General features: G+C 41.4%; 1 protein-coding gene across 1 annotated transcript; it reads left to right on the top strand.

The window, feature by feature from the left end:
- The first annotated feature begins 8,723 nt into the window (after positions 1-8,723).
- Positions 8,724-22,304, top strand: plekhn1 (pleckstrin homology domain containing N1). The gene is made up of 16 exons (XM_022741786.1): positions 8,724-8,875; positions 10,606-10,696; positions 10,891-11,052; positions 11,985-12,065; positions 12,604-12,694; positions 14,555-14,688; positions 15,376-15,525; positions 16,733-16,813; positions 16,926-17,001; positions 17,260-17,405; positions 17,738-17,890; positions 18,593-18,835; positions 19,416-19,571; positions 19,984-20,265; positions 20,501-20,561; positions 21,489-22,304. The coding sequence occupies exons 1-16, from the start codon at positions 8,802-8,804 to the stop codon at positions 21,671-21,673; spliced, it is 2,166 nt and encodes a 721-aa protein (XP_022597507.1). The 5' UTR covers positions 8,724-8,801; the 3' UTR covers positions 21,674-22,304.
- The last annotated feature ends 521 nt before the right edge of the window (positions 22,305-22,825 follow it).

Genomic DNA, 22,825 nt, shown 5'->3' with positions numbered 1-22,825 from the left:
AAGGGGGAGAAGAGACAGAGGAATGGTGAGGATGAGGCTCCTGGTTTGGTTCATAAACAGTCACCTCAAGAATTAGTGGCACTCTTGGTAAAGATTTGCCAACCAAAATGTGCAACTTAAGTCATGAATTTAGCAATTTGATTTAAATGTTCCACAAGTAACTACTCATTTTTCATGAATAGTTAAGGGACGACAGATGATTCCTGAAAGATCCACCATCTCATTTTTTTTATTTTATCATATCGGTCATTGGTCAAACCAATCTGGCTGCTTTTTACCAAGTTTGCCGATAATTCTAGACCCCACTATGCTGATGCCTGAAGCTCCACTGTACAGCTCCACCATACAGACACCAGCTCCCACTCTCTTCATGAGTACAAAGATATTCCTGGATAAAGATGTGTGAAAACTGACCGGTCTTTCCCCAAGCCCCACTTTTTTTTTCCCCACCACTCCAGTGTTTGACACACTCATCGTGAAACGTGGTGGACTCTTGATTCTGTCATGTGTGATGTAAATGTTTTTTGGTTTGATGTTGCTGTCTTCTGCAAGATTTTTTTTTTTTTGATGTCAGGATTTTTTGCAATAATGTATAAAACAAAAAAAAAGAGAAAGTGAATGATTTTACTTTTGGAATGTAGCCTTTGACTGGTTGTACCATGCATGTTTACGTACTGGCATTGACTCCTAACAGGAGGATAAAATGTTGTAGTGCTGCTATGCCACACTAGGTGGCAGTAACAGGCAATGCTGTAAACCCTTCCTGCACTGCAAGAGAGCATGGACACCAATGACATAGAAAAGCTAGGTCCTCAGATCTGTACAAGAGTTTGGAACTTTTTTTTTCTTTTTATAAAAACAGAGAATAATTATGTTGAACTATATGTATTTATAAAAATGAAATAAATTCTAATATATTCTGTTTTAAAGATGCTCAGAAGGAAACGGACAGACCTATGCCTATTTAAGAGTGTTTTTAATATATTTATTTAGGTGTGTGATGTGCATATCGTCAATGGAAATGACTAAGAGAATGTCTAAGTGTGAGAGAGGTAGTTGTTCAGCTTGTGTGTGTCGGGAGTTTCTCCTGAGAGGACTGACTTTTGCATTTTAATTTTAATTAATGTTTCTTCACTGCCACAAGCATGATCTCATATGACACTGTATGTTACATTTGTGCAAAAGGCTTCAGTTGCTTCCAAACTTATTGACCAGTCAATGACGGGACTCAATGGTTTCTTTAATCCTACTTCTCTATTATTTTTAAAAAGACATGGAGGTGGATATCCCTGGACTTGTGACAGCTTACAATGACATTAAAGCAGCAAGTACTAGTTTACCTTCAGTATACCAACACTTGACACTAATGAGTAACGTTGTTGACACTTGGTGCTGTCATATTCCCCTCTACACTCTCAAGTGTAGTGTCTTGTTATATTACCTCATTGTTGAAATGGATCCAGCTCTTTTGCAACAAACATGAACTAGGAACCACCGTATGATTAACCACACATATACTGGCTATAGAACCTGTGGTGAGTAATTTTAGGAACGTCACCACAGAACTCGCATCGTCTAAAAGAAATGGGTCACTTTGAGTCTTTTCAACTCAGTTGAGAGTCAATACCTGGGTTCAGTTCATGTGTAGCGCGGTGATACCATTCCAGACTTCTGAGAAGTTGCCTTTTTTTTCCTTATTTTGAAGGATTTTGTTGATTCGGTTATGTTTATCTAAAACTACCTTACTTTTCATTTATACATTAGTGGACCCAGTAGAATAGGGGCTGCGGTGGTCTTATGGAGACGCTGTTATTCTGTAAAGTCGATGTGCGTCAGGGACAGACTAGAAAAAAAGGTACATGAAACCACATAAGACTTTGGCCTCCATTCTGCTGATCAAACTGTAAATAGAAAGATTGCTAAAGTTATCTTTAATCCATTTGTGCAATTTCAGTGTGACTGTAACTTTTTTTAGTTTGTGTTTAATGTGGTGACAATTGTTTATTTATGTTTGTTATTTAAGAAGAACTTTAAAATATTGAATTTTGCACTATTGCGAAATGGGAGCAATACTACACACTGTAAAAAAAAACAAAAAACAAAAAAAAACAAAAGAAATAAAGTGGTTTTCAGATGTGATAACTGTTCTGACAACTTTGAGTGCACACACACACACACACACACACACATACGTCTCACTGTACTTACTATATCTCACTCTGGATAAAAGAAGCAGCTAAATTCCCAATGAAAACTGAAAACATACAAACACACACAAAGACTCAAGGTTGCGTTGCTAACAATGTTTGTTGCTAGGTTGCCTGTACACTGTTGCCTGGTACCTTCCCAACATACTCCTCTTTCACAGTGATCTGAGCAGACAGCTGAACACTCTCACTTTACCCTTCTTGACCTCAGTCACATGGCATTCACACCTGTGGCTGCCTCTGCACACACTCAAACCTATGAACTCCCACTCTCTAAAATACATACAAACACAGGAGCAAATACACACAGAGCTACAGCTTTGAACGAGAAGAAAATAAGGCTACGACTGCACACACAGCTGGTTTAACAGTGCATAACACATGGAGACACATCTGTGCATTTGTTTGAGGCTTTGCTACACTATATACTACACACACGCAAAATTAAAATGTTATGGTGAGACACTCTATTTTAAAAAAGTGAATCTTTTGCTTTTTCTCTCACCTATAATGTGAAAATGACAGAGTAAGAATATGATGATCTCTATTACAGTTTTCATGAACCAACATGGAGCACTACATTTGACTTCATGTTGGTTACAGTTGACAGGATGTTCTGACATGTTTTTCTGCAGCTTCTGGAAGAGATACAGAGCTTCCATGATGGTTGGTCGGTAGTACTACAAGCAAGCAGCGTATTTAGCCGTTTAGCCACACTGTATGTTGGTGGCACATACTGGACATGTGGACGGTGGTTTGAGAAGTTTCAATGGACTGGCACTGTTGGTCACTGTTACCACTGACATCCAATATGATAAACATGAAGTCAAGCTGACCACAGCCACTGCCCTCGATCAAAGACAAACTTCCAACTTTTCACAGCCACAGTTTGAGCCTGACTGGTTGGAATATTTGAAACTAAAATGATACGCGTTAGGGATTCACTTGGATTTCTGTGTTGGCATGACTCTGATCCTTATAGGTGTGTGTCACCGCTGCTTCTATGAAGATGCTAATGAGTTTACAACCTGCCTGCATGAATGTGCTCACTCTGGGGGAGCTGCTGCAGCTGATCTGGGGGACGGTCGGTTCCTTCCCTCCGTCTTCCCAGCATTCCTGCCACTGGAGCCTCTCCTCTTTCCCTTGGTGTCAGCCATTGCACAGCCCTTATCGGGCCATGGAGATGCTGTCACCCTCTCTGGAAGGACTGAAGTGTCAACAGGACCACTGCACCCACTGTGAGAGGACATACACTTTTTGACCTGCTACTTAGGATAAGAGCAAGCCTGTAATGGAAAATCTATCAACCCCATCAAAACTATTTATGACTGTACAGCTCATGCCAGTGTGTTCATAGTCGAAATAGTAGAGCAAGAGTTGTGCTCAATGGCAGACCGGCAGTGGGTGCACAGCACGGACAAACAGAAACACTTTATACAACAGTCTCTCTGCAGTCAAATAGCAGCGACTGTAGATCACAATTCAAAAGGCAGCTACACAAGTGAGTTACATTACTTACAGTTGCAATTCATTTTGTCTGTCAACTTTGACAACCCTTACAAACCCATTTCAGAAGATTTTCAAGGTAATGTTGGGGCAACTTACAGAAGAACAGAGAGGACAGACAGATAGTGACGTAGACAAATTATTAGACAGGAAAATTATGGAGCAGAAAAATAAAATTAGCTAATGAGAGATAAAAAGAACTGTAAAATAATTAGGTTTTAATTAAGTTCATCTACTGAATGATAAAGTAAAGTAAGTTTTTCTTTTTTAAATTTAATAATTTCACTTATTATTTATTGATGTACTTTTACTACATGTTGTCAGTTTCAGGGCTCATAAGATACTGTAGTAACAGGACACTCAGTCACAAACAGCAAAATGAGAAAATGTGGCACATTAAAAGTCTAAAAAACCATCAGGTCCTGCTGAACAAGGAAAGGAAAAGCTGCTCTGTTTATTAGAATTTAACAGTATCAAAGTGCACCCTGAAGGTACACAACAAGGTACTGCATTGTAGAAACTACACTCAAAAATGAGCACTGATTTGAATCAACACCTCAGACAGTTCCCACAAAACTGCCCCCAGTACATTGGTTTTACCAGTGTACATCAGTTGGATTCTTTTTCTGTTTATTTACCATAATATCACATATATTATTATTTATTTCTACATTATATGGATTTCTTTTAAGTGTATACAGAATACCTTGTAATAATTAAGATAGATAAGCGTTTTTGAAAATTAAAGTATATAAAATGGTCAGCTCAATATGTGCAGTCGTTTCTCTCATTAGTTTTTGTTATTATTATTTTAACAGTTAAGATGTCAGCCAGATAAATCATGAATCATGTTGTTTACAACACTTATTGTAATTTGTCTTGTTGCTGATGTTGTCTGTTGCTTTTCACACAAATGACAGTAAATCATAGAACAAAAGATAAATTTCAACAGTGAGTGTCTATGTGCATGTCTATAGTCATTTCACTAGTTTACTATAATCACATAAACTTGTACCGGGCATCCACAGAATTTAGAAACTGAAACAGTTAATCTGACTTTGACTGATCTTGTCTTCAAAGGAGGACCACGGTCCAATTAAGAATCCTTTATGGTGGTCCTGTGTGAGAACTTTGGCACGTCAGAGTCTCTGTTGGACACCTGATGTTGGGGGCCTCATCTCCAGACTCCGTTTTAGTGGCCTGAGGTGTGACTTTAGCACCGCCGCTCTCACCCACTGAGTCTGGATAAACACAAGCAAATGACTTCTCGGAGAGCGCCAAAGTTCAGCCCACCAAAAATGCAGGGAATGACATTATGAAAAAGGAATTTAGGTTTCTTCTTTTGAACAGATGTAATCTCATAAAATGAAACAGAAACAAAAACACAGATTAAGCATAATTTACATTGGTACTGTTCCATATGGTCTGATTTAAGCACAGTGAGATGTATATTATTTTGGTGAGCACAGACTGAAAAACTGAAACATACCAAAACATAAAGTCATTCATTTTAATAGCAAACTATGTGGGCTATTGTTAGGAAACTGCTAATCCAGGAACTGTGAGCTCCACCATATGAAACAGTGTGAGAGAAAATGAATGGACTGTTTGTCTAGATATATTGTTGCTTTTGGCAAAGCACCTGGTATTTCCTCTTTCCGTTGAGCAGTGTGAAATGAAACTGTAGGAATGAGATCTTGTATAGTGATCTACACTTACTCACAAAGTGATAACAACAGGCACATTTGCTGCTTTTGTACAATCGCACGTACATGTCCAACCACATGTAACAAGTGTCTAAAGCCCTTCTGAGCAGAGAGCCTGTTGTCATTTACTGTACAGGGGAGAGATGTGTTAACATTAACACTGGTGTAGCGAACCAAAACAGTTTATGTTCATATATTGAATTTCCATGTATGAAATATATTTCCATATTAAATAAAAGCACATATGTAAAAATTATATATGAAACCTATTAAAAATTGGAAGCATTTCATATATTGACGTATATGTCAATCCTATTAAAATACATATGTTTACGTACTGTATGCTTATATTGTATACGTTACATAAATATATATTCATCCCAAAGCCTGTCAATATATGTAAATATAAACAGTAGGTCCAAACGTCTGAGACCAATCTTTCATGTTTGTAAACTACAGTTAAGTTTAACTGGGATTCAGTCGTTAGTTTTAGAGCTTTCTGAACTGAAGTGTTGCCGAGTGACAAAAGTCAGTGATTCATCCTGTGGAGACTGAATGCAACAAAACTAAGGGCAATTCATGTAATATTGGGTGTGATATTTCACTTTTGAAACTTCTAGCAAAAAATTAAAAAAATGAAAAAATATTTATATCATAAGGTTCAAGCTAGTACCTAATAATTGATTGTATTTCTGAGACAGATTTACCCACTCTGGGTTTTGTAACTGGTGTACTGTAGCACCCCAGGAAAAACCATAAAATTCTTGGGAGGTTTTATCTACCTGGTAATTGTAATCTTGGTCAAGACTGGATGATGCACATCACCTGAGAAATCTAACTGAAACTGGATTGACTTCACAGTAAAAAAAAAAAATCCCTGGTTATTTTGTTTCCTGTTGGCTGCCTTCCTTATATTTACAGCATACTGCAGCAGAAAGGTGAGTCACTGATGGCTGCATGTAGTATCAAGCCCATCCTACTGCTTTTCCATGATGATCCACAACCAGACTAGAAGCATGTTTGCAAATGATGACATCAGTGGCTGAATTACAGGGAAACAGAGCAATCAGTTGGATTACTCAGTAAAGTAATCAGATTACATTCAACGGCTCCAACTCAAATACAACATAATCCTCCAACAGTTAGAACAGTGAGTCAGAGGTCATTTGTTTTTCCTGTTCAGGTATGAGGTGGACAAGTAAGCTGAAAGACTGGGGGTAAACTTTGGCATCAACTGTGCCATCTTTTTCCTAAGTTCTTTTCTGTTAATTGTGGTTTCATTTGTCCGTAGAAATCTGTAGAATAAGATGATAAGCATGTTTCAAATATATTGAGAGTTGATAAAATTGCAATTTTACATACAGTAACAGAACGGTTTGCACCTCTTCAGTCTCACTATTTGTTTGTTGTGTGTATCTGTTCACTACTGTTTTATACTTCCCTATCTTGATATACATAGCATAGGAGTGAATGTTATATCGGTCTCAAAATAATGAGGGCTTGAATGAGGTCAGCAAACATCAGAGACACATAAAACAGCCACAGTACATCACACCAGTTATTGCCTCGTGTTAAAGGCAAGAGACAGACAAAAGAAGCAATCAGTGTCAGTTTCCTGATCTATAATATCAAACATTCCACTCTATATATGTGGACATGGTCTAGTTGAACTGATTCCTACTTCTTCCAGCAAGAGTACGTCCGTTCTTGTTGGAGATTAAGAAGCATTTCACAAGTTGCTTACATGTAATTCTGAAGAACAAGCAGCTGTAGAAATCAACTTTGTGAAATATGTGCAAGATAGCACAGGTAGTCTTTTTCATCTGTATTTACATCATCTATGGATACAAGAACATTTCTCTGATGGGCGTCATCTTATCAGTCATTATCCAACATGTTTTATGTTCAGTTACACCACATGCAATTCAATCAGTATTCTTCATTGATTAAATTACTAGACCTTGTGATGAGCTCTGGGATCAATCAAACAAGGTTTTGAGGAACAATAATACTCTATCTTGATGGCTGGAAGTGAAAACGACTCTGCCGTTGGTTTTTAACAGGCTGATGTCTGCTGCTGCCTCAGGTGCATCCGTTTTTACAATCCAGTTGAACAGGTTGGCATTACCTGACAGTGAGCAGCACGCCTCTCATTTTATGACAACAGTGCAGCAGCAGCAGCAGCTGCAGCAGCAGCAGCAGCAGCTCACCACAGACAATGATCTAATGAACAAACACAAGACGGTCATGAGTGTTTGACTCCTCTGGCTGACTGATAGGACCACCTGTCACTGTCCATTTAAGGAGACCAACAGTGGAAGATTTTCTGGTATGAGTCATGAACACTGAAATCTAAATGGAAAAGTAAAAAGGTTCATTTGATTGAATAGAATTAACTTAACAATTAACTGTACACTAGGTTGGCAGGAAGAAACACTGAATTCACCATCCAGGCTTATCCATGTTGTTCGGTGGCGGTTATATCATTTACGAACAAACTCCTTTACATGCAAACAAGATACGTATGTTTGCATACACCTGTTGCCTTATGAAAATTAGAGCCTTTGACTACACAAGCGTCCTGTTTAAACCATCCTCCCTCCCCATCCCAGCGACAAAAAGTGAAGGTGAAGTAAAGGCAGAACAGGACCCAGAAAATCTCATATTCACAGTGTTGGAAAACAAGGGGGTACATGACCTATGACCCCTATTTTTAACATCTATACTATGTTTTCTTTTCAATTTACTAGAACAAAAACAATCTAAAAATACATATCTGTAATTTAAAACTTCCCAAATACTTAAGTTTCAAAATGACACTGATGTGTTTCAAGTATGTGAGCCAATAATAAACAGACTGCTTGAGACTGCGGGCATTTTTCATGTCTGGGCATGCCAATGGAAGCTCCCATCCTTCCCCACTGATTGACACACACCATCCAGTGTGTTTAGTGACCACTCAATGCAGCGGTGACCCAACAATGAGCTCCATTTGGCTCCTGGAAGGTGTGAAACGGCACACTTCTCCCTGAACCCCCCCGTCTTTGTTGTTGGGATTGATTTAGCAGACAGAGGCAACTCACAGAAGGTGTGAGTCCTACTGGTTATTCACCACACACACACACACACACACACACACAAACACACACACACACACACACACACACACACACACAGCCTTTGACACAACCCCAAACTCCACCCCTTCTACGCAGACACACGCTCACCGGTCTGACTACACAGCCCTCACCCTGCCCACTTCTCCCTCAGTACAAGTCTGACTTCAGCAGGGAGCACACTGCACTCTTGGATTACACTCATCCATCACAGAAGGAGTAATTTGTCTACAGAGCAGCGCAAAGCACCGCAGAACCACGGCAGCATGGGGAGCAGCATGTCATGTGTCCCCCAGCACAACTTCAGATTCTCCAGCAAAACTTTCATACGCAGAAACAGGTAGGAACAATCCAACTTGCCCAGGTATTCTTACTGTACTCGTGTCAGTGTGCTCACCCTACACAGAGCACATGTCATGCCCTTGACTGCCATTTGTTATTTTAGACTCTGCATTTCAGCTGGAAGGAATTCTTGGTATTTCTCAGGGTTTGAGCAGTGAGGTTAAACAGAGGTTGTGAATTTTGTGAGGCCAGGGTTGGGATAGTATGGTACAGCAGGATAGTCCGGGAGTCATCATGCCTGAGTGGTGCCCGTCTGGCCAACGGTGTCAATGATCCAGTTACCATTTGCCTCCTCTTTGCATCTCTCTGAAGATGATCTGCCAGCTGTCAGTGAATCTGGTTTCCCTCCAGAATCAGGGCCTGACCCCCATTCATTATTATTATCACATGTGGGCAGTTATAGTTATTAAATGATAGGATCTGGTCTATGACACTTGATATTATGAATTACTAGCTTGTAGCGCTCTAAGCTGAGGGCATTGAACATGAATACAGGAAATAACTGACATAAATGGGTTATACTTGCTTTTCTATCTGGTTTTCTTTAATCCTTTAAGATTAGTTGCCTGGGCATGTTACACTTGGTACAGCCCACTCTGCTGGACCACCACATCTGAATCTAATTAGCCTCTACTGCAGTCTTCTGCTGTGTGCTGTGTGATGATTCAGGGTCTGGTTTTGTGAAACGTGCCATGATTTTCAAATTTAAAAAAAGTTTGGTTTTCACACTTGAACACCTTCCAAGTTGGATCGATGGTTCAGCATGAACAATACATTCAGTGTTCTTGTTTCCTGTGCACCCTACTACCTCTTTGTGCTGATGAACCAGGCCAGGCTCAGGTATTCCCCTCAGAGAAGGGGAGTGAGTGGCATTGAATACCACAGCAGTGACTTGGAGAATGTTGGGCAAATCCACTACCTGTCTATTATCTACAGTACATTCCTCTTTCACTTTGCAACTTCAGGTTTTTTTTTCTGTGCATGAACAAAATTTAAACAGGGATGTAGTGGAGCAGTATCACTCACTAAATGCTAATCGGTGATTGATGCTGGACTGATTAGACAGACCTTGATTCCCACCATGAAAACAAAAGCCTGCGCTGTTGCACTGACACTGGCACACACATGTGCAGATAAGCAGATAAACCACGAGCTGAGATTGTAAAAGCAGGCCCTAGGTCTTATCATTGCAGTGAGGGAGCTTCCTCATAAAGATGTGACACTAATGGTAACAGATGAGGGTCATGCAAAACAAAGAGGGGCATTGAATGCTGATTTTCCTATGCATATCCTAGCTATCAGAAACACAAGACCTGATTGTTCTTATCATTTAAATGGCTGGCATTGATGGGCCAAGGACAAAGAAAGGGCCACTGGTTAATTTATAAGACATGACACAAAAACCATGATTCAAAGTCATTAATCTGCTGTGAAAATTGAACTCTGTTAGTGTGACTCAATGTGACTTGATTAGTACTGTGATCTAAAAAGTGGAAAAACAGAGAAACAAGTTACTGACACTAAATTTGAAATGCAAAACAGTGGAGCAAAGACTGTTGTATTTAGGTCAAGTCTCCATCTGACAACAGTAGATGACAGTGAACTCCCATAAACAGGAAATGGTCCTTGTTGACAGTGAAGTTGGAAAGTTAACTAAACAGCAAACATGGAGTAGATGGTAAACTTTGGAGATTAAGTGGTAACACAGTTTTCTTTTCTCTTGAGCAGCAGCCGCCTGTTTCGCAAAAAGAATCCCCAAGAGGGACAGGAGAAGTCCAACAGCATCATCAATATCCTGTGCACTGTCACCCCCAGGAAGGTAAGAGCCTCCATCAGCGCGTATGAGATGGTGTTAACATGAAAGTCAATCATCTGCATACCACACAAAACTGCTCTGCTCTAAATGTCGACCTGCATGTGATTTGATTTTTTCATTGACGTCTCTCTGACTGATTTTAACAGCAAGTCTAACTGCTTTATTTATGTCTTCACTAACATTATGACTGGTTGCAGGAAATGTCCTCTAAAGATCTGCAGACAATAGAGAACATCAAATGGGATCCTCCGTTTCCTTATGACCCGGCCAGTGGCTGGAAGAAGAGCAGCATCAATGTGAAGAATTATGGAAGGATGATTCACAGCTCCAAAGTTCGTTTTCGCTTCCTCCACTGCCAGGTGAGGGGAAGAAAATAACTTTTTAATGAGTGTGTTGAAACATCAGGAAAGCAACTACAAAAGAAAACAAAACTAATGCTGCACAATCCTCATTGTGATTAACGAGGTCATAAACAATGAGCAAGCCTCCAATGACACATCATGCCAGTCATCTGTGTGAACCCTGTGAGTGTCAAAACCAAAAACGCACGTGGAGAGCAACAGGATGTACGGCCAGCAGGCGCACTGAAACTCGCTGCTGGCATTGACGTGGTGGCTGGCTGTGATTAATCCAATCAGTTTTCCACAAAGCAGCCCACAGCCTGTGTTTGGACATGCTCACTTCTGCTGCTGTTGTGAAACATCTCCAAGAGAAAACCTCAGGGTAGAGAGAGTTCCTCTGATCCCAGGGACTGATAGAGGACATGCCGGCTCCTCACTGTGGGAACCGCAATTTATCAGAGCTGTGACACAACAGCTTTGTCAAAAAGTGGGAAGAAAAGATTGATTGAGGGGGTTGGCGTCATGATCCGAAAGAACACAGTGTATAAAACAGAAAATAATACAGCAAAGGAAACATGTATTGCCTAAGTGTTGACATAGAAAGCCATATGTGAGCCATTGCAGAAAGAGAGGATTGCAACAACCTTATTGTTTGTGGTAGCGAGGCTTTAATTGCTGTAAAACATGAGTCTTTCCTCATGTGAGACCAACATCAGAGAAAACATTAGTGTACAGCATCGGCCTCCAGACACGTGCCTATGTGCAAGGTTTCATTTCATCAACACTGAACCAGCTGATCTTAGCTGTTAGTTTTCTAATTAGGGCGACAATCTGTGAAATCAGCTGCTGTTTCTGTTTTAAAACCTGCACACATTGTATGCAAATTTTGATAGCAAGCTCTTCGTTCTCACAGACGTGACATTTTATCACTTCACTAATTGTCTCTGCAGGACGTACATGACTGCTACCTGGATCTCTTCCAGACACACCTTCATTTTGTCTCCAACAACACAACCGGACTGACATACCAGGTGAGTTTTTTTTGGGAGGTTGTTTCTTCTCTTTTAATATCTTCCTTCAAATCAATGAATCCTCAGTATCAACTATTATTCTCAGGATTGATCTGTTTACTTCTGATATTTCTGTGAGGCAGAGTTTTATGTTACGTCGTCATACCTTTTGACATGCGTACCCCGTCAACCAGCAGTGTGTTGGTAAACAGAAAGTATGATTATGTTTCTCTGCCACTCATAAAGCATGAGCAGCCATTAATCATCATTTTACTGTGTCTGTGACGAGCTTACCTCGGCACATCAGCTCCTGTACGCAGTATTAGTTAGAGTTAGATGACGGCAGATGCAAGGCAGACATGGATATGTCCTCGGGTTACAAGGCTTACCTCAGTGTCATGGTGATACATTTTTTTTTGTTACGATTTAGAGCTGAACAGTTGGCTCTAATAGAGCACAACAGCAGGGGAAACGTTGCAGAGAATGCTTTTGGTGAGGGAATGAGAGAATGTTTTTGTCTACAGAAGCATGATTGAACTTTTTCTTGTTTTGTGTTCAGGGAACTCTTCCATTGAAAGAACTCACCATCTGTAACCTGCAACAGAACTGCAACCACAGTCAACCCCAGGAATTCGCCTTTCAAATAAACGGTAAGTTCGACTTCAGTAGAAAGGACAGTGGTTGTTGGTATCGAGCCCTGGAATGTCAGAATCATCTGCTTTGAATTTTATTGGTTTGTGCTGAATTTTGCTAATCAATCACTCAGACTGGAACTGACTAATCCAGCAGGATGTCTACAAGTCAGTGACTTCAAAACTTCAAAAAAGAAAGACGGAGGATGAACAACACCTGGACTGAGAGTATTATTTTTTGGCCCATTATTTGTGTCTTTTCCTCTGCTGGTGGTCTGCTATGGACCAAAGTAAAAATTCAGCTCACTTAAAACCCAGCAAGAAATCACACGCTATTTTCAAGCTGCAGCATTTCCTATGTTGTCACATTCCAGTGATTCAAAGGTGCCGCGACCCTCTTCACCTCCACTCAACCCCAAGACTAACTAGAGCTGGGCCCCCTTCACCCTTGGTCAGGGGGCCAAACCGGCTTTAAAGACCCCGCTTGTTAGACAACAGGTGCACTTCAGTCGGCCCAGCTGTCGTGCAGAAAAGCCCAGCTACCGCTCTTAGACTTGTCACTGCATATAATCTATGGCACATTCCAAAAACTGCTCAGGTTAATAACTGGTAGAAATGTCACTTAGCTTTTGATCTCTGAATGGACTTTTCATTAAGATAAGATGCTGTCGGGACTAGAGGCCTTTGGTCCTTGCCTGGGAAATAATAAAATCACTCAAGTCAGGGATAAATATAAAATGATTGAATTAAAAAAAAACAGGTGAAACATCAATCCCAGTCATGAAGAGTATATGGTTTCTGTGTTTATATTTCTTTATCATTACCATCTTACTGAAATCTGAAACATCTCCGCTGTCACAATATTGACACATTGGTGTTGCGCTCTCATCTCATGATTTTCCCAGATCAAGCTTGTTATTGTGTGGTATTGTATTTCAGTTGTTTTGATTGTCCGGTTGGACTTTTATTTACTTTACGGGATGCATCACTGACAGGAAACATGTAGAGGCAGCATGACGAAATTCTGAGTCAAGTGAGAGATCCCATTTAGCGATTTGCTCTGTGCGACCTGAGTCTTCGTCTCACTGAGCTGAAAATATGAATCAGCTTCAATGGAAAGTGTAGGTAAGTTAGTGGGTGACGACGCACAAATGCAGCACGAGAGGGTCTGTGAAAATCCCTTTCAGATTTTACACAGTTAGAATTAATGTTGCTGTGAAAGTTAGATAATGAGAGTTGATTACTTTTAACGACAGTTAATGACCTCTGTAAACTGACTGAAAGTTAGAATGAGACAAAGCCTGAGTATGAGCTCCCAGCCCCAAGAGTTTTCACTTCACTCGACTTGCTTGAAATGTGGAAGTTTTCAAGGGAGTGCTACGGTCAAGGTCTACAATTACGAGCTGGAATGAAGAGAAGGTGGAACAGATGAGTCCAGAGTAGCCGCTTAAGGAGCAGTCAGTGGTCCATGGTTCCAGACAATTACAGCACAAAGCCATGGGGCAGGAATGAAATCTGTGCTGGTTATCTCTGGTATGTGTGGGACTGATAGATAGAGGGAGATTCCAGCTCTTTTCATCCCAAGCCCTGTTCATTCCTCCTGAGTAAACAGTGTGAGGGAGGGGGAGTCTGCTATGATTTTTAAATGCCAAACGAAGCAGGTCAACGGGGATCTTCTGCAGTAGGTCTTATAGGTGGTGTACTCCCTTGTGTTAACATTTATTGTTCTAATTGCATAACTTGTTCTAAACAACCCAGGAAGCAGAGTGTGAACTCCATCAATGATTCACCACCATGGCAGAAAGCTTTCTGAAAAAAAGGAAGAGAAGCCCGGGTGATACTTTCCTTTTTTGACCTTGTGACCTTTGCACTCTGCAGGTGTCAGCCTTAACCCCATCATCGTCTACTGTGCCAACCAAGAAGAAATGGACCTATGGTTTGGCCTGCTCAAAGAAAACATTGAGGCAAATGGAGGCACCGCAACTCTACAACAAAACTACACCAGAGTGAAAGTAAGTTCAATAACACTTTTTTGATGCCACCTCGCTCCAGATAACCTATGTGACATTACATCAGGCTGCATGAAACCGGCTCTTGTGCTGCAACGAGGACTAACATCCTTTTTTTTCAAATCCAAACAAGCACATGAGTGTGGTCATCTCTTAATCCACCTGGTGGATTAGCCAAGAAAAAGCTTTGGCTTGAACCACTTCTGTTAAAACAGGATGTGTGTGAGCGTGCAGATTTGGTGAGTCAAGTAGGTCACCGCTGGCTCTCCCTGAGGCCTGGATACTAGGGAGTGGCCTTGACCACATCACAGCCGATATCAAACTAACCCTCACATCTGCATGGGTTTAAAGTGCTGACTACACACCCACAGGCAGGGAAATATCCGATGATACACATGAACCTAAATGTGTCATGGCAGAACAAAATAACTGAACTGATGATGCTTTTATAAGCTTTAGCTTAGAAGCCTTACCAATGAACAAACATGAGTGACACTGCAAGAAAAAAAACCCCAAATCAACACGTTTAAGCTTCAGGGCAGAGCTCTGTTCATATTTACTCTGCTGATGATTGTGTCTGAAAAAAAAAACCCAAATCAACACGTTTAAGCTTCAGGGCAGAGCTCTGTTCATATTTACTCTGCTGATGATTGTGTCTGACCTCCGTCATCCCCTGTCTGCCTCCTGTAGCTAAACCAGGACGAGTCTCCCGAGGGCAGAGAGGAGCTGAGGAACTCCATCAACAAAGAGCACATCTATGAGTGGGAGGGCTCTCAGCGAGACAGCCTGGGCCCCATCACCTATGTCACTAAAGTCCGACTGCAGCACCTCCCCTGTCAGGTACGACATGACTGATGCTTATTAAGAGTGAATCACTTATTTCACACAGAGGTAAAACACACTGTACATCTGAAATGTATAGTCCAGCAGACTGTAATCCATGATACACACGTGATTTCAAACTCTGGGAATTTTTCACATGATAAATGTAAGCAGCATGACATCAGCCCTAATCCAGGTGACTCACATAGTTCTTAAATTGCACAACACACACATTACCTCAACACAATGTAAAGAGTGAGTGAGATGGGTGGAGTCCATATTTTGGCTGATGGCAGCTCTACTGCAGATAGAACTCTATTGTCTTTATTTTCCTGTCGAGGTGTAAGACAGTGTCAGACACCTGCACTCCTTGCTAACCAGATCAGACATGAGCAGCGAAATAAAAAGCTTCACGCACCACACAATAAACACAGCAGTCATGACACAGCTTGTATGGTTATCTGTCATTAATTCTTTGTGGGAAATAACGGCAGCCCTATTGAAGTGTGTGAGATTTAGGGCCTGGGTGTGTGTGAGAGGCATTTGCCTGGCTCTCACAGTGACTCAACTCACCTCACAGCTGGAATGTCAGCTGTCTGTCCAGACACACCCTCCGAGAGGGAGAAGAAACATAAACTCTTCCCTCTCTGCCGCACCTTTAAATGCCCAACTAACTGGTTGGGCTGAAGATCTCCCTGGGAGTTAAACTGTGCCTCTCAACAGAGTATTAAAGCATAACACTGCTGTTTTTTTTAAATGTTCGCACCTGGTCTCATGGTTGCCTCTGTGCTTTGTATTATTCATAGTCTTGTCTTTACACAGGCGGAATGGCTTGCTGGAGTTATCAGGGCTTATTTTCTCAGCTTCAGAAAAAAGTATTTGGTGCCATATCAAAACTTTCCAGAGACACATACATGACAGCTACAATTAAGCTTTAATTTGATTAACTCCAAGTTTCTCTTTGACTTCAAAGTGCCTGACTCAAGAATTTTCCTTCTACCTTGCGCTGGCAGGGAGAAAAACAGATGTCTACACAAGGGAATAATCCCTCGTGTTGCCTAAAAATCCTATGGTGCATCATTACCTTCCTATTTAGCTATTAACTGTTCTTACCTATAAATGACACTAGTATTCTGCTAATGGATAACAATGATTATATACTGTCCCATAATAACTCTACACACATGCATAAAGCTCACTTGCAGCTATAATCTTGTGTCCACAGGAACAGAATGACAGACTACTGGTGATGTACCCAGCGACACTGATCATCCTCTCGGAGGAGAATGACGGGCTCTTCTATAAGGTACCACTGATCACCTTTTACTCTTTCACTTATTCATATCCTGAGCTGCGTGCAAGCAGTGCTCCCATTGTTTCTGTCAGAGAGTTGTGTTTAAGAGTCTCTATGATTACAGGGGAAACTGCCACTCAACATGATAACTGTGACCACACCCTGCCAAGATGTCAAGCCTAACACCTTTATGATTGAAGGTAATATATACTGATTCAGTGAGCGGCTCTACTACACACTGTCATTCAAACAGACATGTGAAAGCGATTTTAATGTGTACATTCTTATGCACGCTTTATGTAAAGTAGCCTTTTCCATGACGGCGCTGGCGTCACAGAGTGTAACTCTCCATGAATGAGCTGGTTTTATCCCCAGTGAATGACAATCTGACTATAGCACATTCCAGTGAGCGACTGGACCGAATGACAGGCTTTGTCCTCCCTCTCCTCTCTTCCCAGGGAAGCTGATCAACCCCATAGTGGTGTCGTGTCTGGATAGGGCCGCGTTCTGCGACTGGATCCAGCATTTCAAAGCTGCTGACGTGCCCGTTCTCAGCCCCCCACCCCCTGTGTATGACATCATCTACACCCCGACGCAAAGAGAGGTGAGGCCCGCCCTCCTTTTCACAGGCCAAAAACAATTACACTGTTCACAACTGCTGATGATCCATAACTATCGAGCAAGTTATCTCCACTTGGTTTGTGAAGCCGCGGGTGGGGTGAATTCAAGTATGAGGAAACATGATATAGGAGACAGACAACATGGCCCTGCCTCTTTTGTAAATTAACATTCAGCATGACTGTGAAATGATTTACCATTACTACATCTCCTAGTGCTTCTGAAGGCTAAAAAACACACAAGTTTGCAAGCTTTGCTGATTTGCTCTTGGTCAAATATTGTAATTTATATTATCGTTTTGTGTTCTATAATCTCCAGGCTCCACAGTTTGACAGGTGGAGTGGAAACAGCCAAGGACAAACCGAGTCCCTAAAGTTCAGCCAGTCACCGAGTGGGCGAGGGTCCCACAACCTTCAGTTACCCATTCACGAAGACAACCCTCTCTCCCCAGGATACTCTGAACCCCTCTGTGTAAGTCAGCTATGTGATACTTCTCAAGTTCAAGTATTCTTGGACTAATAACCTGAGTCAAACACCAACAGTACAATATTTGCACAGAAATAAATGTGGTAGGAGTTAGTTGCTAAAAAAAAACCTTGTTTGTTTTGGTGGCGCTGAGCTGCAACACCTTTCTTTTACAAAGTTAATTATTAAGTGAGATCTAGAGACCAAATGACTCCTGTTGCGGTCACAGAATCCTAAGTGAGGGCTTCCAGTAAAAATAAAAAAACCATAACAAAGTCAGTCATTTTTACCAATACAACATCTACCCAATAAAAATAACTTTTCGATGTAGGGAAATATGAGACCCATGAAGGCTGATTCAGCAGAGAAAAGTTTGCTTGTTAGCTTCATACTGTCTAAGAAGTACTGAAACACTCTGCATTATCAGGACATTTGACCAAACTCCCCCAGGAGAGGAGCTATGTGGGCTGACTGCCCATCAAATTAGTTTATAGTGGAGAGGGCTCAGTGCCCAGAAGACGTGTTGTTGTTCAGCTTTTTCTTTAAAAAACACTAAATGATACTGAAAACAAATGTTGTAGAGAGAAGAATCTGTTTATAATATTCGCTCTACTGGGACTTAGTGGTTACACTCCCTGATGCCAGCCATGTTGTAAAGCAACACCTCTTGGCTGACTTTTACCCTGGGTGTGTTTGTTGTCTCTACAGTACAGCTCCAGCCGTCCCTCCTCGACTGAGACTGCCCGCCTGGGCAGCAGGACCAACAGCGTGTCCTCCCACACCAGGCCTGAGCGTGACCTACGACCTTTGTCACTGCGCTACTCCTCACCCCAGCGCAGTTCCTACCTCCAGCCTGCCGAGAGCTCGGTGCTGTCTCAGATCTACAGCACACCCTACTCTGCAGTGCACCGTGCCAGCCCACAGCGGCTGGAGAAAGCCCCGCTAGTCAAGGTAATTCAGTCTGGCGTCTAACTCGATAACCGAATATTCCCTTCGAGACTGTTGACTTATTTTACATGTCATGTGTGCAGTAACTAAAATAGACACACCAAGCAGTAGGCTGAGAGGGGTCATGATATATAACAAATTGGTGTTAACAAATGGGGTAATACTGGCCCTTGTGCAGAATTGAGGTTGACAGATCAATCTACGTGATGTTGAAAAGAATTAAATCTCTATTACAGTTGATAAACAAAACTAAAGTCACCAATCAGGAAACATATGTTATAGGGGTATCCCTACATTATGGCAGTTAAAAGTGCAGTTTTAAACACAACACTGACAGCAGACTGCTGATTTCTGAGGCAACAGATTGTTATCACACCAGCACTGCTGCAGATCACAACTGGCCTTAGTCCAAAACCTCTACTTGGTAATCTGATCCTAAATCATAAAGTTAAGTGAGGATTATGCGAGTCTGAAGAGCGTGAGAAAGACAGACAGAGCGACAGAGACAGAGAAGGAACAAAAAATGTTTGCTCTCATCACCTGGTGTTTTAAACTAACTCCTGGATCTGTCTGTCTGAATCAGTCTAACAGCTGGAGCACACCTCAGACATCCCTGAACTACTCCCTGAACATCCCCCAGCGCCACTCAGACATGTGCGCCCCTCGACAACCCTTGTCACCCCTGTATGATGAGCCCTGCAGCCCCGAAATCTACTCCCTGGATGAGGCCAGGCCGCTGGTAAGTGGGTCAATGATACTGGATCCATAGGTTCAATTTACACCTGCGCAGCCTGTCTGATATCAAGCAGCGCACACACACACACACACACACACACACACACACACACACACACACACACACACACACACACGGTAAGTTAATAAAATACAACCAGTAATCATTATATTAGGTGGTCTGCATAATGAAGCTGATTAGCGAATGTGCATATACCTTTATACATGCAACAACTTTCACCTGCATATATAAACAAATTCCCACGCAAAAGTAAAGTTTATTTACAGTCTTTGGTCACAGTTGTAGACATGATTTTTTTGAGCATGTAAGTAATTTCTTTATAGTAAGATTTTTTCATTACTAAATCAAAATTTATAAATGATTAAATGATTTGTTTCTCTTTTCTTGTTTAAAGCAACAGAGCTGGCAAGAGCCAATTCATCAGCACCACCACCACCACCACCACCAGCAGCAGCAGCAGCAGCAGCACCAGCAGGCCCCCGAGCTCCTGCCCTCCTCCTTCCAGCTCCGCACCCCTCCCATGGGCAGGCGCTACAGGAGAAGCCTGGTCCTGACCAACTCCCAGGGACAGGCTCTGGGCCTGGAGATGGAAAGTCCTCAAAGCCAAGCAGAGCAGAGGGCAGATGCTGTTTCTAGGCTAAAGCTGCTGCCTGTGCCCGGCCAAGTGCAAGAGCAGGTGAGAAACACAAAGACTCATCTCCTAAGACACTCCTGTTTCTGGAATTCTGTGGTACAAAGTGCAATGATGGAGCGCTATATGGTAGCAGAACAAGTTTATATACTTGTTCTGCAGGTGGTATTTGAACAGGTGGCTCAGATGAAACAGTCTTTGATATTTTAGGAAATAGGAGAATATTTGTGTTAGTTGATCACAGGAAGTAACTTTCTTTTGTTTTCATATCTGTTGACAGATGCTTCTCCCATCGAGCTCTGCGAGGAACACCTCTCAGATGCCTTACGGTTACTCACCAGGTAAGAACGGAAGGCATGCAATCACAAACCTGATGAAACATTCTTCTGTTTATGTACGTCTTTAGTGTGCGAGTGTGTTGACTGGACTCGGAGGTCAAGCATGTTCAACGGTTTTTAATAAATCAGTATATGCTTCCAGTCCTGACAAAAAATCGTTTTAATTAAAGATTTTTCATCATGTCAAACAAAGAAAAAGGAGGATGCTTGTTTTCATGGCTGGATAAAATGTATGTTTCTATTGAGAAACAATGGGCGCTCAGTCAAATCACAGCAAACACTGCGGCATCATATTTCCTCACACGCTTGAGTTATGAAAGTCAACACTGTCTGCTGCCACCAAGGACAGAGAACATTGCTCACACTACATTATATCTTAAATTAGACACTGCAGGCACTTTGGATTGATTGAACTCTTGGGTCTGTCAGACAGAAGGTTAAAGGCTGCAGGATTGAAAGTACAGGAAATGCAGAAATGTGCCAATGAAATGGAGCTTAGTGCAGCTCTAAATGCCATTTGTGCACATGTCCCATGCGGGGTAACCCAGTGTAAGAGAACACTGTTCCACAGACAGGATTTACTCCTGCACTGTGATTGACAGCACACAACTGGGCTATACACGTATCTACAGGCTCTTTTATCACACATGAAAACTAGACCAGAATTTACCTGCTGATTGCAGATTAATTTGTAACTGTGCTACGACCAAATGATTTCATCTGGCAGGTTGCATGCTTCTATACTATTAGAAAGTGAAGAATGAAGGTGGTGTAGTGTCACGTTACACTACCCGTTTTACAGTAAGATTATATGTTGAGACAAAGCCAATCACACCATTGGGACTATGTCCAAGTTTATTCAGTCAGGACGAGGTTTTGTCTTTCATTGTTTGGAACTAATAGCCTGGGAATCTTCTCTCGCTCCTATAGATCACCACTCGTACCTCGAACCCACAGAACCAGATGACCAGGAAATGGACTATGACAACATTTGGGAGTACGACTGTGATACTGGAATGATTCAGCCAACGTCTGGAATTTCGACACACTGGACAGGATTAGACTTTGGGGCCAGAGGCCTTGGTGCCATGGCAACCCAGCAGAGATGGTCATAAAACAAAACAATAGCCCGGCCACTCGTCTGGACGTGTGCAAACAACAGATCTCTATCAGAGGGATAATAAAAGCCAACTAGCACAGCCTGTGTTGCTACCGCTGCGTACAGTGTGAACCAACAGATCCCATGAACTGCATTGTTAGATGCTGGGTAGTCGAGCAGCGGAACAATGAGTGCAAGTATGAAGAGCAACGAGCTAAATCAAAACATTATGAAAGTGAGCAACAGACTTCAACTGTCTGTTTCATATGTAGCATTCAAGAGAGAAAACAACAAAGTGTACATACTGTGCAGCTTTAATGTTATTTTTTAATGTATTTCATAAATGCACTAAAGGTTTCATGTTAGTGCAAGAACCTCCATTTTTTTAATGTATAAAGTATTTTCTAACATGCTGTCCAGTTTACTTGTTATGTTTTTGTTTCTACCTAAAGCTATAAAAAGCATTCCTTGTCATAGTAAAGGATGTATATTTTTGTAAATATTGTACATTTATTATTTTATTATGCTACATTGTCAAGGCACATAGATGTGGCTTTAAATGACTACCTTAAAGGTGCTATCACTATGTTACTGTCACTACAGCAGTGTACTGATATCTGTGTGGCTTCCTTTTTATCCATATTTGTTTGTGGTGTTTATTTATATTTGGAAATAAATGTAGAAATCAACACGTTCCTCTGTTTAGTCTTATTCTAATGATACTCTTACATCTGTTGTATGTATAGTAAATACAGGATCTTGGCTGTTTTAAAGCAAACGAGATGTTGGCGATAAACCAAATGACTGTCAAGATTATATTTGGTCATGAAAAACTAATGAGATACAGTAGATGACAACAAACATGTCTTCACTCCCTTTCTGGGCCTTAAAAGCCAGTATGTTTCTCCATGGGTGAATCAGTGATATTTTGAAATGCATGACCCAGTTTGAGATTTTTCCAAACTGCATAAAAATCCAATCAGCTGAGTGTTTGTGCTCTGAGAATACTCTAACAGCTTCTTTAGCTGTGCTCAACAGCAGGACACTTTATATTTTATGGCTCAACCTTGCCATCTGCTGGAGAAAAATATACATAACTCTTGAAGAAGTGTCTCCTCTGAATTCTGGCAATAATGTAGAATAAGCACATTGTTATCAATTACCATGT

Source organism: Seriola dumerili, unplaced genomic scaffold, assembly GCF_002260705.1.
Source record: "Seriola dumerili isolate Sdu_G_001 unplaced genomic scaffold, Sdu_1.0 BDQW01000056.1, whole genome shotgun sequence".
Classification (NCBI taxonomy): Eukaryota; Metazoa; Chordata; class Actinopteri; order Carangiformes; family Carangidae; genus Seriola; species Seriola dumerili.
Note: the sequence above shows the minus strand (reverse complement) of the source record. Positions and strands in the feature narration are given on the sequence as shown.

Coding starts and splice junctions, on each gene's coding strand:
- plekhn1 (XM_022741786.1), top strand. CDS start 8,802: ATGGGGAGCAGCATGTCATGTGTCCCCCAGCACAACTTCAGATTCTCC. Junction 10,697..10,890: donor GCACTGTCACCCCCAGGAAG/GTAAGAGCCTCC, acceptor GACTGGTTGCAG/GAAATGTCCTCTAAAGATCT. Junction 19,572..19,983: donor TGGATGAGGCCAGGCCGCTG/GTAAGTGGGTCA, acceptor TCTTGTTTAAAG/CAACAGAGCTGGCAAGAGCC.